Source organism: Pelodiscus sinensis, chromosome 20 (assembly GCF_052426305.1).
Source record: "Pelodiscus sinensis isolate ZL-2025 chromosome 20, ASM5242630v1, whole genome shotgun sequence".
Taxonomy (NCBI): domain Eukaryota; kingdom Metazoa; phylum Chordata; order Testudines; family Trionychidae; genus Pelodiscus; species Pelodiscus sinensis.
The window spans coordinates 10,839,690-10,855,795 of NC_143071.1; the positions used below are offsets into that span (position 1 = coordinate 10,839,690).

Here is a 16,106-nt window from a genome sequence, read left to right on the forward strand (position 1 = left end):
TTTTCCTCTGAAGAGTGAGGTATGGACTTCTGTGAGGGACAGCATTCTGAAGTGAAATGAACAGTGTCTAATCTGGTACTGCAAATCCTATGTCCCTCTGCTCTCCATATGCAACCCACAGTGAAAACTAGCAGACACTATGAAACCTAAGTTTAGATATTTCCACTAGAATACTGAAACTGGAATTCCTTTATCCTTCCACTCTGTCAGTATAAAAAGGTATTAGTCTGCTCCAAGAGTCTGCTCCAACACCCAAGGAAGGAATCGGAAAGAACTTCCATTGACTTCTGTGGGCACTGGCTTAGGCCCTTAATTCACAAGCATAATTGAAGTGACACAAATATCAAGAGATTACAGGAGGCCCCTGCTTTACAAGGGCCTGATTTACGACTCCCCCTACCCCCCCGTTCATACGACCTTTCCCATAAGTGCAGAAGAGGCCAAAATCCCCCAAGTTACGTCCTCTGCCCCGCATTTACGACAGCATACGACGCCTGTTGTAAATGCAGGTTCGAGTTACGACGCCCCGAACTTGCAACGCTATCTCTGGAGCCAATCACGTCGCAAGTCGTGGGCAGCCTGTATTTCATATTATATACCCATAATGTGTTCATGTAAATGTAATCATTACTGACAAGACTGGGAGTTGTGTTTGTATAATACTAAACAGTGGGCTGATTTAGCAATCTCAAGGCATTAAATACACATTCCATGTAAAGTTAACATGTGAAAATTAACAACTGAAACATACGGAGGAAACAAATACTCTGGTGTGAGCTCTAAGTCGTCATCATATCCAAAGCGGCGTAATACTGTCCAAGTTGTTTCATGTCTTCCTCGCTGAATAAAAAGCGTGTGTAGAAAAAGAAAACCTGAAATTAAATGATAACTCTTAAGGCTTTGAAGCTTTTCATACATTTAGCATTTACATTTTTTTTTACTGAATAAATATAACACACACAAATACAAAATCCCAGTGCAGAATACATAAAATCTGAATGCATATATGACATTTTCTGTACCTTCAATTTGTACAAGTATAATACTTTTATAATTGGATTGCTAAAATTATTTCCTTAAAATTTGTTTCCTAAATTTTAGCATCAGCATTTTCATTATAGGGTTGGTTTCAATTTGTTTCATACTAAAAGTTTTTACACAATCTCCATTAAACATACAAAGAATGACAACCTAGGACAGTAGTTTCACAGACGCATGTATTAGTTTTCCTACACCAAAAGTCAAGGATAATTGCTTAAGTGCTTTTCATATCTTACCAAAAACTGAGATTATTCCTCCAGTTCAATCCATGCATGATTTATTAAGGCTGTCTAGATTAGGCTTTTCCCTCTATAATTTCTCACTTTTGGTGTCACAGTTGTAGCTACCACAGACAGTAGAAAAGATATTGCCTTTAATTTTTACCACTTGTTCTAAAAGGTCTATACAGCTGTCATTAAAATGATGGTGAGAAACCAATGCTAGTTTATATACATTAGCGCTCCCTCTACTGCAGGGATGGGCAATAATTTTTTGCCGGACTGCACCGGAAGGGCCGGGGCTGGGATACTTCCAGGTTCCCCGCCCCCAGACTATGACTGGTCTCAGGGTGGGGCAGCACCTTTGTCTGCCCGCCTCCCCCTTTCCCCTAGGTGCCTATGCCCCTGGCTGGGAGGAGACTTCCCATGCTCCCCCTCCCCCAGGCCAATCAGCGGCAGGGCCTCTGCGGGCCAGATCCACCCACTTGGTGAGCCGCATTCGGCCCACAGAGGCCCTTTTGCCCACCCCTGCTCTACTGAAACCAGTGAAATAGCCTACTCTAAATGGAAACAATAGAATTTGCCTGAGAGAATTTCTTTGAATCAGCACACTCAATTCAGACATTTTAGCCCCTTAAGCATTCTCCACATGAACTCCATTTCTTCTCCCCCATTATTCCTCAGTTTATCACCCTCAGAAATCATGCCACAGACAAGTTATGACTAGCTCTTGTGGCCCAGGGAGCAAGAAACTGAACTCGAATATCAATCACTTTCCTTTAAGAGATGATGCATAGACTTTTATTTTATATCAGCTTTAAATGTCGGTCTTCGAACAATACCTACCTTTTAATGTCAGTCCATTATCAGCAACTCCATCACTTAGATTTTTTCTGACTACATTCTTTACATCTTCTAATGCTTGAGGTGCTAGTGGTGTATTAAAACAAATTCTCTAACAAACAAGGAAAATGCATTAGGAACACGGATACTAAGTCAATCATACAGCATGTTCTGCTCAAAATGCAGCTCTAAAAGCTATGTTAATTTAACGGTATAGGCAATCCAAGCAAACTCTAAATGTAAGCAGAGCAGGCAGGACAGCTCCTTGCTCACTGGCACAGCTCTTGCCTAAGAGCAGAACAGGTCAGAGTATCTGTTACTTGCCTCAGTTTTCAAGTGTTTAAAGAAACTGAAATGCAAAACTGGGGATCCTAGGACTGTATTTAAACCTGCATTAGTTAGTGAAGATGGAATATGTAGAAAATAGAGATGTTCACAGGTAACCGGTTAACCAGTACCTGGGGAGCAGCGCCCGCTGCAGGTAGAGAGCTGCTCCAGCTCCACCAGACCCCTGCATAGGACTGCCAGCTCTGGGCCAGAAGTGGCAGCCAGTGAGGAAGTGGCTCCAGAAGCGGCAGCAGCCTTGCCTGCCCTGCACAAGTTGGGAGCCGACAGCCCCACAAAAGGCTGGAAACAGCTGGGCTGTTTCAAGAAAAGCGTTGCTAATTTCAGCTGAAAAACATAAGCTATTCAATTGAATTACCATCTTAGCAATAGCTAGCCACAGCAATGTGAATTCAGATTTGAGATGTTTTAACTCTGCATTTTAGTTCTTAGTTCTAAAACGTAAGGTTAAACGTAATTCCTTATCAGAAATGTTACACCCGAGTTTCGTCTTGGTCATTTTACTCCAGGGTCGTTGCATTGACAGCAGTGGAGTAACTCCTGATTTTACCAGTGTGAAAGAAGAATGAGACCCAGTATCTCATGCATATCAACAATACAAAGATGATTTATATATGGCAAGCTTTTGCACTAATCAAGGGAGGGAGTGCAAAGAGACGCCTGCCATTCCCTCTACAAGGCTAAAAGCACAATCCCAGTGGAGACACGGAAGATAACAGAATCCCAAGGGGAACATGGGCCTTCCCTAAATCCATGCCAACAGGAAGAATAGCTATGTGGTACTGGGCCACTGTTCAGCCTGGAATTCGAGGAGAAATTATGGCCAGGTCAGCATCTCCTCCAGTCCCAAAGTACATGGCAGCACCTTAAAAGGCACAAAGTAGCCAGTGATCAGTATAATAATTAAAAATGGGTATCGGAAAGTCACCAGTCAGCTCCACTTGCTCTGACAGTATTTTAGAGCTGAGCTACTAAGACAGACAAGTTAGGAAGTGATTAAAAAACAGTAGGGACCTACCTGGAAGAAGTTGAGCTCTGCATCACTGAGAGTGCCATCATTATCCTGATCAGAGACTCTGAAGATGCGTGTGAGAGCTTTTATACAGGCAGGTTTCATCTACAGATCAAGAGAAAAACTAGGACCCACTTTCAAAGGAATTTTTTTTGGCTTAAACTTGAAAATAATCATACTACCGCCACAACAGAGCACAGTTGTTTTAGATTTTCAGAATGGGCATGTAGAAAATTAACAACAAACAACAATACCCAGCACCAGTAAAAACTTTTATTCAGACTACATTAAGGAAGCTTAATAGAATTTACAAGTCAATTTTTGTATTATATAAAATCCTGAATCTATCCTTGCAGGCAGAAAAATCCAAAATATAAATACTCCAAAATAGTTCTCTGTATTTGTTGCCTTATTGTAATTTTAAAAACTAATCTGTGGACAGAAATTTGAAGAAAATAATTGTCCCAGCTTTTCCTAATATACATTGAGGTGCATTATACCAATGATTTTCACTTATAGTTTGGAGATCCAGGAGAGCAGGCTATATCTAAGAGGTCATGAAAGGTTCTTGTTACCATAGAACAGCATTTTTCAACCTGCAGTACACATACCAGGTCTAAGATTTCCATAGGGGTCTGTATCTCCATTTGAAATTTTTCAAGGGTCCGCAAATGAAAAAAAAGTTTATAACTGTTGTATTAGACTATTGTGCCCTTCCTCAGGTCCTACACAATCATCTTTTAAATTATCAGCTTTTTAAGATAATACATTAATCCAGAAGAGGTTTAGAAAATATGACCTACAAGGAAAGGTTGAAAGAACTGGGCATGTTTAGTCTAGTGCAGTGTTTCTTAAACTTTTTAAGCCCCAGGAACACCAAACAATAACTTTTTTTATGAGAAACACCAAGGATTTTTTTGTTGAGGAAAAAAAAAGTGTCTAGTGCAAAGACAACTAGGGAAAACTCATGTTAAAGACTGCTATGAAAAGGATGGTGATCAATGTTTCTCCATGTCCACTGAAGATATGACAAGAAGTAATCAGTCTAATCTACAGCAATGGAGGTTTAGGTTGGCTATTAGGAAAAAAACCTTTCTAATTATAAGGATAGCTAAGCACTGGAACAGACTTCCAAGGGAGATTAGGAATCCCTGTCAGAGGAGGTTTTTAGGAACATGATAAAAACAGACATCATGGATCACCTCGGTAAATTTAATCCTACCTCAGTACTGCAGGATGAACTAAATGACCACTTAAGATTCCCTCTAACCCTATGTTTCTAATCCTAATTCTGACATTAAAGAATATTTATGTGATTAGAATAGAGAACAACCTTCTGTGTATCAATGAGGATACATTATTAAGATATCTTAAACAGATATTCTACCCCAAAAATGAAATTCAATTCAATGGCTCTAGAGCTACAGTGAAACAATACTGAACAGGCACCTGACCTATATTTAACTGGTTTAAGCAAGGTTTCAGAAAGAGCCTTGGAGCCAATAACAGCAATTTTAACAGTCCGCTCTCATCTATACACAGAGCACTGTGCATATGGACCAACAGCATGGGAGAGGAAACGCTGACGAGTCCCTAGCCAGGTGCAAAAACAGAAAGAGGGGGAATTTCCTCGCAATACGATGGTAAGGGAAAAAGGAGAGAGAAAAGTTCTCCAACTACCAACCACAAAACAGTGAGGAAGAAAGAAAAGGAATGACAATACTAATTGCACAATGGTGATACAATGACACTACACAACAGCAGTAAACAAAATCAGGATGTGCAAAGTCAGGCTGCGATTGTTTTGTGGCTTTCTATTACTCAATGGTCAAGATGAAGTGACAATGTACAATAAGTGATAAATTCAGTGCCCCTGTTAATGGCTACCTATATTATAACTATCAAAATCCACATGCACCCAGGTAACCTATAGAACTAGTATACTAAGAAACTGTCACTAGAACAGTAAAAAATGCACTCATGTTTCTGAATCTCTCTTGTCAAAGAGTGCTCTGAAAGAATTCTACTTTCCATTCCATGGCAGTAATTCTGGAGTTACTATCCAGAAGTAAATAGCATTACTTTTAATTTGTGTTAATGGAGAAAGAATTTGGAGCAGATTATATCAGATTACATTTGACATCATTACATAACTATGACCAAATTAAATCTGAAAATCGATTTGTAATTGTTTGTACAAGGCATCCCTGCTGTAAGTCGCCCCGGTATACATCCATTCTGCACTAAAGTTGTTGACACTTGTAGGAACTGATTATAAGTCCTCCCATTCTGTCCTCTTATGTCGCGCAAAACCCCCACCAATTTGCACAAATGGAATTCACTACAGGGAAAAAATTCCCCACTTTAAATTATTTTGCTCTAAGTCCAAGTTTTGTGGAACCTATCTTGGACTTACAGCTAGGACGGCCTGTACAGGTAATTAATTGGGAGGTAAAAATTAACATTCTGCAACATTCTTCCCCCAGGACTTGGTAAAAGCCACAACTCTGCTTAATGTCACCAATTATAGGCATAATGAAGTAGGCACATGATGACCAGTTAGACAGAAATAATCAAGCAAGGAAAAAAAAATCATTGAGGTGCAAGTAGCATAAAAAGCAGTAAGTGAAACAAATATTTTACTCTTAATTTCTGAAAGGGGCTTGGCAAAACTAAATCTATTACTAGTACACACACATATTGATTTAAAAACAAATAAAGTACCTCTTTTTCCTCTGGACAATAGAGAGGCCCTGTAGGATGTAAAACAGCTTTCTGTGCATAATAGAATAGCTCAGATATATTCTTCAAGTTTTTAGCTGAACACTGAAAAAGAAGTCTTTAAATTAGTTAACACTTTTGACTATTTTACCACTTCTCTGGGTGTCTAAATAAAAGCTGAACTCTTGGGCTATATCTACACTACATGCTTCTTGCGCAAGAAGCCTTTTGCTCAAGCACTTTTGTGCAAAAACATCTTGCGTAAGAGCATGTCCACACCTCAAAGCACATCGCTTTTGCACAAAAGAGTGTCCATGCAGTGTGGACGCTCTTGCACAAGAAAGCTCTGATGGCCACTCACAGAATGGCCATCAGAGCACCTGTGCTTTCTCCCCATAGAAGCATCCACACTTGCCTTTTTGTGCAATAGCTGTAGCGCAAAAGGGAGTTATGCCTCGTAAAAGGAGGTTTACGTACACTGGCAAAAGCCCTCTGTTCTGCCGTTTAACTGCTGATTTACTTGCACAAATGCTCAATTGAGATGTGGATGCTCCACAGGTTTTTGCGCAAAAACCTTGCAGTGTAGACGTAGCCTAGGAAAAAATCTGGTCCGTTATAGAGGGCACTGTGCTCCTTTAGGGGGAAAAAAAAAAGAGGTATTTGTGTTTGCAATGCCTAGTTCAATGGGGTCTGCAGGTCAGCTGCAGCCTCTTGGCACTACTAAGATACAAACAACAATACAATAATTTTGAATTGCTCTATCACTACTATTCTCTAAAAAGTTAAGTATAAGCTAGGCAGCAATGGGTACTTGCTATTCATTCACAATGGATTCCAAAATTTAGGAGCATACCTCTACGCAGGTTTCTATATCTGTGTATTGGTTCATAATGGGAAGAATAGTCTCCATACTGCTATATTCCACTAGATCAGATTTGTTTCCAACCAATATAAGAGGAAGCCTGAAAACATAAGATTTATCAGATGATATGTACGAGAAGGAGCTGAAGACATCTATTTCATTTGGTTACTTCCATTATTCCAGAGGAAATAAACAATTTGCTTTTATGTTGTTACTATAAATAACTAAACACCAATGGTAAAGAGCAAACAACAGTAAAATAGTTTGAGATATATAGGTTGAACCTCTCTAGTCCGGCACCCTCGGGACATTGACCAGTTCTGAATCAGAGAATTTTCCAGACCATGAGAGGTCAATATTGTCTAGCACAGGGGTGTACAACCTTTCAAAAGTGGCGTGCCAAGATTTAATTTATTCATGGATCTGTGTGGTGGGGGAGGAGAGGACAGAGGTAGGCTGGGTATGGTGACCATATTATCTGAATCAGCTGCAGGTAGGGAGAATGGTTTAATTTAAATTATTAAACAGATTAAACATTTTAACATTCTCATGTTAGTTTATCAAATTTCATTTAAATAAAGTAAAATATTATTTCCAACACAAAAAGGTTTCAATGTTTTCTTTATTTATGGTAGGGATGAGGGTCACTGACCCACAGAAAAATCAGTTGGAGACCACACAAGTGAGAAGCCTCTGGCCAGCCCCACTTCCTCCAACCCCCTCCCGGGCAGCCAGCCCCGCCCCCCCCGCTTCTCCTCCCAATCTCCCTTGGCCAGCCCCTCTGCCTGCATCCAGCCCTCCTTCCGGCGGCCACTTCTTCCCCCGCCCCCCATCTTCCCCGGCCAGCTCCCTGCCCCCAACCTCGCACCCCCCAGCAGCCCTGCTTCCACCAGCCCCCCAAGCTCCTCAGCCTGCCCCAATTCCCCCGTCCAGTGCTGCTTCCGGTGGCCAGCTCTCCCATCCTCCTCACCCCAGAATCTCCTGGCACCTGCACCTTCCCTTAGCCTTGCACCCTCCTGGTGCCTCCCCCTTCCCTTACTGCCACTGCCCCCTTTACCCTCTCTTTCCCTGATACCCACTCCCTCAGCACTCTCTACCCCATCCCCTCCTACGCCTCTGTGCCCCCACACATGACTTGCTCCATCCCCACTTCTCTCATGCCCACCCCTTCTTTCAAGCCTTCTCCCAGCACCTACTCCTCCAGCAACGCCGCACATGGGCAGCAGCAGGCGTTGAGGAGGAGCCGCGCATGGCGGGGACGCTCTGGGGGCGGGGTGGGGGAGGCCTGGCAGCGGATCTGCGCCCGGTAGAGCCGGGGGAGAGACCCAGCTCCACATGTCAGTGGAGCAGGGCCCCCGGCTTTGTAACTCGCTGGCACTTCCAGGTTCAGGGGCGCGGGGCCCGAATCGGCCTAAGGCTAGTCCTGCCGGCAGCCACCAGCCACGCTGAGGCCTGTTTTTTTTTTTTCCCCGCGGCCCAGTACCGGGCCGTGGCCCATAGTTTGGGAAACTCTGAGTTAGAGCTAAATAACAGCACAGAACCCTGAGAGCTAGAACTAGTGGCTGTAAACAAACCTTATGGGACCATGGGACACTTGTCCACACCCATGGAAAGTGGACATTCATTTGACTAAAATCATTCCAGACGATGGATGTTTCTGGACTAGAGAGGTTCAACCTGTATTTCATAATGGTGTCAAACAAATTAATATGACAAGCACTTCACTTACAAAGTGCTCTACTTGCTCCTACTACATTTGAAATGCAGTGCAGCAGTGGGATTTGGTCCCGGACCTGGCATGAGCCAGGACTGAGTCAGGCTGCCTGCCTGCCCAGCTCTTACTACATTTAAATGGCAGAGCCGCAGTGGAGGTAGCTACCGGATCTGGTGTGAGCCGGGACCGAGCTGGGCTGCTTGTCCACCCAGCTCCTTCTATATTTTAAATGCAGAGCCGAAGCGGGGATAGTAAAATATCTGGAGCCTGAAGAAATCAGAAGCCTGTCCATGGAGGCAGCATTGTGATGAGGCTATGGACTGTCTTAGCTTAACTGACATAAGCAGAAAACTCGTGCAGGACATTACAGCAGAAAAAGCAGCAAGGCATTCACATATATGGCGCATGCCATCAATGACATTTTTAAAATAGCGTATTTGATAGGCAAAGAGTCACTTGCTAGTTGAAAATATTTGTAAAAAATGTAGGCAGTGGGGCAACTTCAGGCTAACTGTCTTTTTTGGAAGTATAAGACCCCAATGTTATTTAACCACTCCCATCACCCTAAGGTTTAGGTCTATGTCATGTTTCTTCCTTTCTCTCCATGCGTACCTGCTGTCTTTGTCTGTTCTTTCGTTGATGAGAGGAATCCATCTGCTTGTTACCTAAAGCAGCAAATTAACCCTTATCAAGAAACATACACTTAGGCTAATATGACTGAATTGCATACAATAAACTTGGGAATGGCTGGTCTTGGTCTCTTGTTTTCTGGGCTTATTGTGATTTGGAAGGAGCATCAAATTTGGCCATGAATAAAGGAAAAGCACAGGCCGGGGTGGCCAGCCTGTGGCTCACCTGAAGTTAATATGCGGCTCCTTGCTCAGGCACTGACTCCAGGGCTATAGCTACAGGTGTCAACTTTCCAGTGCTTAACACTTGGCTCTACCTCCTCCTCCAAGTGTATAGCGCCCTCGCTCCTTCCCGCCCCTACAGAGCTTCCTGAGTGCCATGAAACAGCTGACTGCAGTGGGCAGGAGACATGGGGAAGGAAGAGGAGGCACTGATCGGTGGGGCTGCTGGTGGGCAAAAGATGCTGGAGACGGGAGGAGGCGGCACCCGATGGGGACTGCTGACAAATTACTGTAGCTCTTTGGCAATGTACATAGGGAAACTGTGGCTCCTTCTCAGGCTCAGGATGGCCACACCTGGCATAGGCTGACTCAAAGTCAGCAAAGGCTGACTTCCCAGCTGACTGTTGCATGGTATTAACAGGCAGAAGAGAATTTTATCCAGTACCCCTTGTTTGTGAGAAAGGCCCAACAGAATATCCTGAGGTATCAATGTTAAACAAGATGATTGACAGGCACCACCAGAAAAAAGTACTACTGGTAGGTTACGCACCATGAAATATTTTCCAGTTAGATTTTATGGACTTTAAATACAGGCAGTCCCCGACTTACGCGGATCCAACTTACGTCGGATCCGCACTTATGAACAGGGCTTTCTCGTCCCGGAGGTCGAGGTGGCGGATTGCTGCCTGCGAGCTCCGGGGCGAGAAAGCCCCGTTCGTAAGCTGCTCCCGGTGCCCCTGGTCTGCTGGAGACCGTCCCCAGCAGACCACAGGCACCGGGAGTGAAGCTGCAGCAGCGGCGGGTTCCCGCGCTTCTGAGGCTTTGCTCTGGCAAAGCCTCAGAAGCGCGGGAACCCACCGCTGCTGCGGCTTCAGTCCCGGTGCCCCTGGTCTGCTGGAGACGGTCCTCAGCAGACCAGGGGCACCGGGACTGAAGCCGCAGCCGCGGCGGGGTCCCTCGCCTCTGAGACTTTGCCAGAGCAAAGCCTCAGAGGCGCGGCACCCCGCTGCCTCTGCGGCTCTGCTCCCCGTGTCCCTGGTCTGCTGGGAGGGGTGGGGGCGCAGCTAGTGTGCCCCCCCCCAGCAGACCAGGCTTTTGTTGTGGACCCTGGGGCAGAGCAGCTGGGGCGCTGCCGATTGGTCCTGCAGTGCCGCTCTGGGCACTACTGGACCAACCCGGCAGCACCCCAGCTGCTCTGCCCCAGGTCCTGATTCAGCCGCTGCTGGTCAGTTTCAGCAGTGGCTGAATCAGGACGCCTGGGGCAGAGCAGCTGGGGTGCTGCTGGGTTGGTCCAGTAGCACCAAGGAGCGAGGAGTAGTGCTACTGGAGCAACCCAGCAGCACCCCAGCTGCTCTGCCCCAGGCATCCCCAAGTCAGCCGCTGCTGAAACTGACCAGCGCTGACTACAGGAAGCCCGAGGCAGAGTTGCTCTGCCCCAGGCTTCCTGGAATCAGCCGCTGATCAGTTTCAGCAGCAGCTGACTTGGGGAGCTTGGAGTTCTTAAGTTGAATCTGTATGTAAGGCAGAACTGGCGGTCAGTTTCAGCAGCGGCTGAATCTGGACGCCAGTTGCGACTTACACACAGATTCAACTTAAGAACAAACCTACAGTCCCTATCTTGTACGTAACCCGGGGACTGCCTGTACTCCAGAACAAAGTTTTCGCTGTGCCTTCAGTACCTTTTCACAAGAGACATCTTAAACCAGGGATCTCAAACGCCCAGCCCGCAGACCAGCCCAGGTCAGAATGATTGCACAATCAGCCCAGGACTCCTAGCAAGCTGGGGATAGGGACCTGTCCATTAATGGCCCTCAAGACCGGCCACTGCCCGCCATTGCCCAACCCTCTCATTCCCATGACACCCTGTCCCCTGAAAGTGTGGCTTTGGGAATTACTGGGAGGACCTGGTACCAGGAAGCAGCAGTGGTTGCATCCCCCTGCCCCACCTGGAGCAGCACGAGCCATAGGGAAGTGGAGCGCAGTGGAGCAAGTGCATTCAGTGCACTCTGCTTCTCCTGAGGCTCATGTAGGAGCAGGAGGTAGAGGGGGATGTGACCACTGCCGCTGCGCCGACCCCCTAATCCTCGAAGCCACATCCTGAAGGAACAGAGCGCCATGTGGGGGGTAGGGCAGGGGTATGGCGGGAAAGGGTGAGACTTGGGATCCAGCAACAGATAGCACCTTCTTTCCCCACCCACCAGGTCTGGATTGCACAACTGGAAGTTTGAGACCCCAGTCTTAAACAGTGGCTAGATACTATAAAAAGTGTTTTCATCATACCTTGTCAATGGAATTCTTGTTGTTAACAGCATATACTATGCAAATTACATTAGCCTAAAATGAAAAAGAGGAACCATTGTATCCTGAGTGCGTGCATTCCCTAGAACAGCAAACAGTTAACAAGCATACCTAGCAACATCACAACAAAATAAAACATGCTTCCTTGTTGGCCAGTGTCTGGCCCCTAGCTTGCTCATACAATTTAGAGCCTACTGGTGACCTGTAGAGAGCAGAGAAATGAATATAAGAACGGCCCTACTGGGTCAGACCAAAGGACCATCTAGCCCAATATCCTGTCTGCCGACAGTGGCCAATGCGAGATGCCCCAAAGGGAGTGAACAGAACGTGATCCTTCTCCTGTCACCCATTTCCAGCCTCTGACAAAGAGGCTAAGGACACCATTCCTGTCCATCCTGGCTAATAATACTGATGGACCTATCCTCCATGAGTTTATCTAGCTCTTTTATGAACTCAGTTAAAGTCCTGGTCTTCACAACATGTTCTGGCAAGGAGTTCCTCAGGTTGACTGGGTGCTGCATTAAGAAATACCAAGAAATGCCCAAATCAATTTTCTGCCACGGTACATCCCAGGGCAATGGTGGTATAGACTTCTAAGCTATCTGCATCTGAGTTCCCAGAGCTGCAGTTCTCCAGTTTGGCTACCCACCAAGGAGAGCACATGAAAACATTTTCTATATGCAGAAGATACAGTGGTGCACTGAAGATGCTCAGCAAGTATTGAGGGCAGGAAATGAAGGGTTCTAGTAATTCCACATACACCCCCCTGCAGCAGTTTGCTCTTAAGGGTTAACTGAATTTTTCAGGCATTGGGATATTTTTGCTGTAAACATCATCAGGCTCTTGGATGACTGCCTAAAAAAAGCTGGTTTGTCCCTTTCCACACAAATTGCCAAAAGGGGAGGAATATAGTGCTGATGGCTGCTGTATTCTCTGGTCACAGTAGGTAGGAAAGGCAAAGCTGACCATTTGCAATGATTATGCAGAAAGCACAAAATCCCAAGTAAGTGTGTGTAAGGCTGGCCCTGACCACATTATCCCATGGGAACCAGGAAAGGCAGTGCTCTGTGGGCACATCTGTTTGTTTTTCACAGGATTTAAGTTTGATTCGGGTTTTGCCATCTCATTATACTTCAACCTGGACTTGCAAATACCACATTCTACCATTGCTGGATTTCAAGTCTGCCTCCACCAGACAGGAGCACTGTAAAGTGAGGGACAAAGTGCTTAACCCTCAAAGGAGTAAGTGATTTGAATTACTACAAAGCAATCCCATCTCACTAATAGTGATAACTGCTCCCATGTTGTTCTTAGAAAACAAGTGGCACCCAATCTTCCTCAATCAGACACATTTTTGCTGTGCCAAAGGGCTCCAACATGAAAGTGGGGGGAAATGTTGAAGAATGGGAGGGCTTTTTTCCAATAATTCAAGCCAGAAGCCCTCTAGAATGAATAAACTTTAAAAAGTTGGTTATAAACAGCAAAGGGAAATCAAGCAGCAGAAGCTGTCTAATTAGATTCTAGCTAATCCTAAATTGTTGCTTACCTGTGATATTTCATGATGAAGCTGTTCATCACTTTGTTCTGCTTCTGCAAGCAACAGGAAAAAAATGCCATTGAAACTGAATATCTTCATGAACTAAACCAGAGAATATTTTACTGTGCTCATTCAGGGCAGAGCCATCCTGGGAATTGCCCATTTGATTTTTAATCACATTTAGCAAAGTATATGGGGAAAAAAAATGCTTCTAATGCAAAGGCAGTGAAACTGAGGCCCTTGTCACCAGGCTGCAACTGGCTTTTGCACACAGGTTTCCAGTTTGAACTTTAAAACTGAATAAGTGCAGTGGCAAGACAGGCTTCCTCTGGACTGCAGCAGGGACTGGGTCCGCAGCATTTTCTGCCATCCCCTTCTTTGGGTGCTAAACTGATGCTGTTACTCTCTACAAGGACATGTTTTATGCTGGAATGTACTCAGTGAAGCCTTCCCAGAAGCAGGGCAGAGTTTAACTGACAACATTAACTGATAAGCATTAGCTTATCGCCATGGTATCCAACACGCAAGTCACGAACCACATGTGGCTATTTGGCCAGTTGTGTGTGACTAGTTGGCTTGAAGAATGTGGCTATTTGGCTGGCTGAGTGCGGCTAGTTCGCTTCAGAATGGTTGGACACACTGGGCTTATCGGCTAACCCAGAGGTTCTCGAACTTTGTGATACCGTGACCCCCTAAACTGCTAAATGAATTTGTGTGACCCCCCCCCCCCCCACCACTGCTCCAAAGGTGCTAAGAAAAAAAAGGGGAGGGGGAGCCAAAGTTGTTAAGCAAAAGTTGCACCACTTTGTCCAGTTTGGGACTGCACAGTAACAACCAATGCACTCACCCTGAGCAATGCCCCCCAGTCTCCTCATCCCAATGCTCTCACCTCTGCCTCAGAGCCAGGTCCCCCAGCACCTCCCATCCCAGTGCACTCCCCCCTGCCTCAGACCCCCCAGCACTCTCCCATCCCAGTGCACTTCCCCCTCCCCCTGAGGCAGGCATCCTCAGTGTCCGGAGCCCCGCTCCAATCAAATCTCCCCCCTCCCCACAGAGCCAGGCATGGAGGAACAATCTTACTTTTAAAGTAGTTGCTCCTGCCACCCAGCCCAGCTGCCTCAGCTCGCAGCTTGTAGGGGAAGCATCACGTGGCCAGCTGCCGGTCTCTGCTGGTCACGTGGGCCAGAACAGCACATGCTCCGCTCCCACCCAGCCCGGCATCCCCCTAGCGTGGCACCTGGCAACTGTCCCCTCCTGTCCCCCTTTCACTAGACTCTGCGGTGCTCCTCACTCCACAGCCCCCGCCAGACACAGCAGGGGTCCAGGTGAAAACCGAACACCTGGCAACTGAGATGTCGGGGAGAGATACATTTTTGCATAAAAAAACAGATCCAGCTGCGACCCTCCTGTAAGTTGCTCCTGACCCCCCTGGGGGTCGCGACCCACATTTTGAGAAACACTGGGTTAACCAGTTAAACTCTAACGTCCTTAAATGTACCAATATTAGCTGATACAAAACATGAAAATTAACACACACACAAAAATAGACAAAAAAAGTCAAATCCACTCCTATCCAGCCACAATTGTTGAAAAGCTGTTGATGCAGCTTCACTCTTGGTTCCCCACCTTTGAATGTCTGACAGGAGTTTTTCTTAGGGGCTCCTGACTTTGGAATTGCTTTCTATATTGTTCTGACAGAGCCTGAGTTTGTTGACTTTTGAGGCATGGCATAAAACATAACTGTTGGCTTGAGTTTCTGCCTGCTGGTCAATGGTAGGGTATATTTATGCCTTCTATTCGATTTCAGTATTCAAACTATTAATATTTATTTAGCAAGCATCAGATGAGAATGGAACATTTTAAATACATGAAAATAAGAGTACATAAATTTACAGAAGTTTAAACAATATTGTCATCTCATCCTGTTGTGCCAAGATAGCACAGTACATAGAATATGTAAAAGCTGCCTACATTTGTATTGACTTCTTCACTAAATGGAGTGAGAGCAGTTTGGGATTTCCCTGAATTTAGCTGCCTTGTGCCTGATCCTGCAAACACTTACTACCATGATTAGACCACCCATTGACCTTATTAGAACATTGCTACTGTTGTTGATTTCAGTGGGACTACCCACAACAGCAAGGGTTAGGTTCAGTGGAGTTTGCAATCTACCCCTGTCAATCTACAACACTGATGCTCGCAAAACCTACATTAAAGTAATGTTAATTTCATCTCCAGTCCTGGCAGAAGCTGGAAGTTTTGATGAGGCTACTGAAGCAGGAAAGCAATCCTGGATCACAGTAAGTCTTATAGCCGTGTGTACTATAGAACCGCTACCTGAATAATCCACTATGTGCGTTGGTACTCTTTCAGGGGTGACATCAGCAGGGATGGTAATTTCTTCTGCACGTGGAGGAACCTTGTTTTGAAAAGAAACAAGAAGGAGGAAAAATCTCTATAAAAGCGGCCAATACAGCAGGTAAATGAACAAAACATGGTTTATAAAAAGCGCTTAGATACATTTCTCCAGTGATTAGGAAGCTTTAAATAGAAGTGATTATTAATTTTGTTATACTGTGTTTGATGTGTAAGGAATTTCAAGTCTAAGCACTGCTATGCCAGAGAATCATTGTTATTGAAAGACTTGGAATGAAGGCTGAAGTA

At 45.2% G+C, this 16,106-nt stretch overlaps 1 protein-coding gene across 6 annotated transcripts in view; it reads right to left on the minus strand.

The window, feature by feature from the left end:
• Nucleotides 1-16,106, minus strand: part of RHOT1 (ras homolog family member T1) — a 64,046-nt gene that overhangs the window by 31,506 nt on the left and 16,434 nt on the right. For all 6 annotated transcript variants that reach the window (XR_012896891.2, XM_075903863.2, XM_075903864.2 and 3 more), the window contains exons 3-11: nucleotides 15,780-15,861; nucleotides 13,452-13,495; nucleotides 11,888-11,941; nucleotides 9,369-9,421; nucleotides 7,034-7,142; nucleotides 6,184-6,285; nucleotides 3,466-3,564; nucleotides 2,106-2,214; nucleotides 752-872 (exon numbers count right to left, since the gene is read on the minus strand). Coding sequence is in view for 5 of the 6 variants with exons in the window: in XM_075903863.2 (XP_075759978.1) it covers nucleotides 752-872; nucleotides 2,106-2,214; nucleotides 3,466-3,564; nucleotides 6,184-6,285; nucleotides 7,034-7,142; nucleotides 9,369-9,421; nucleotides 11,888-11,941; nucleotides 13,452-13,495; nucleotides 15,780-15,861 (773 nt within the window). In the remaining variant the exon portion in view is untranslated. The remainder of the gene's footprint in view (nucleotides 1-751; nucleotides 873-2,105; nucleotides 2,215-3,465; nucleotides 3,565-6,183; nucleotides 6,286-7,033; nucleotides 7,143-9,368; nucleotides 9,422-11,887; nucleotides 11,942-13,451; nucleotides 13,496-15,779; nucleotides 15,862-16,106) is intronic.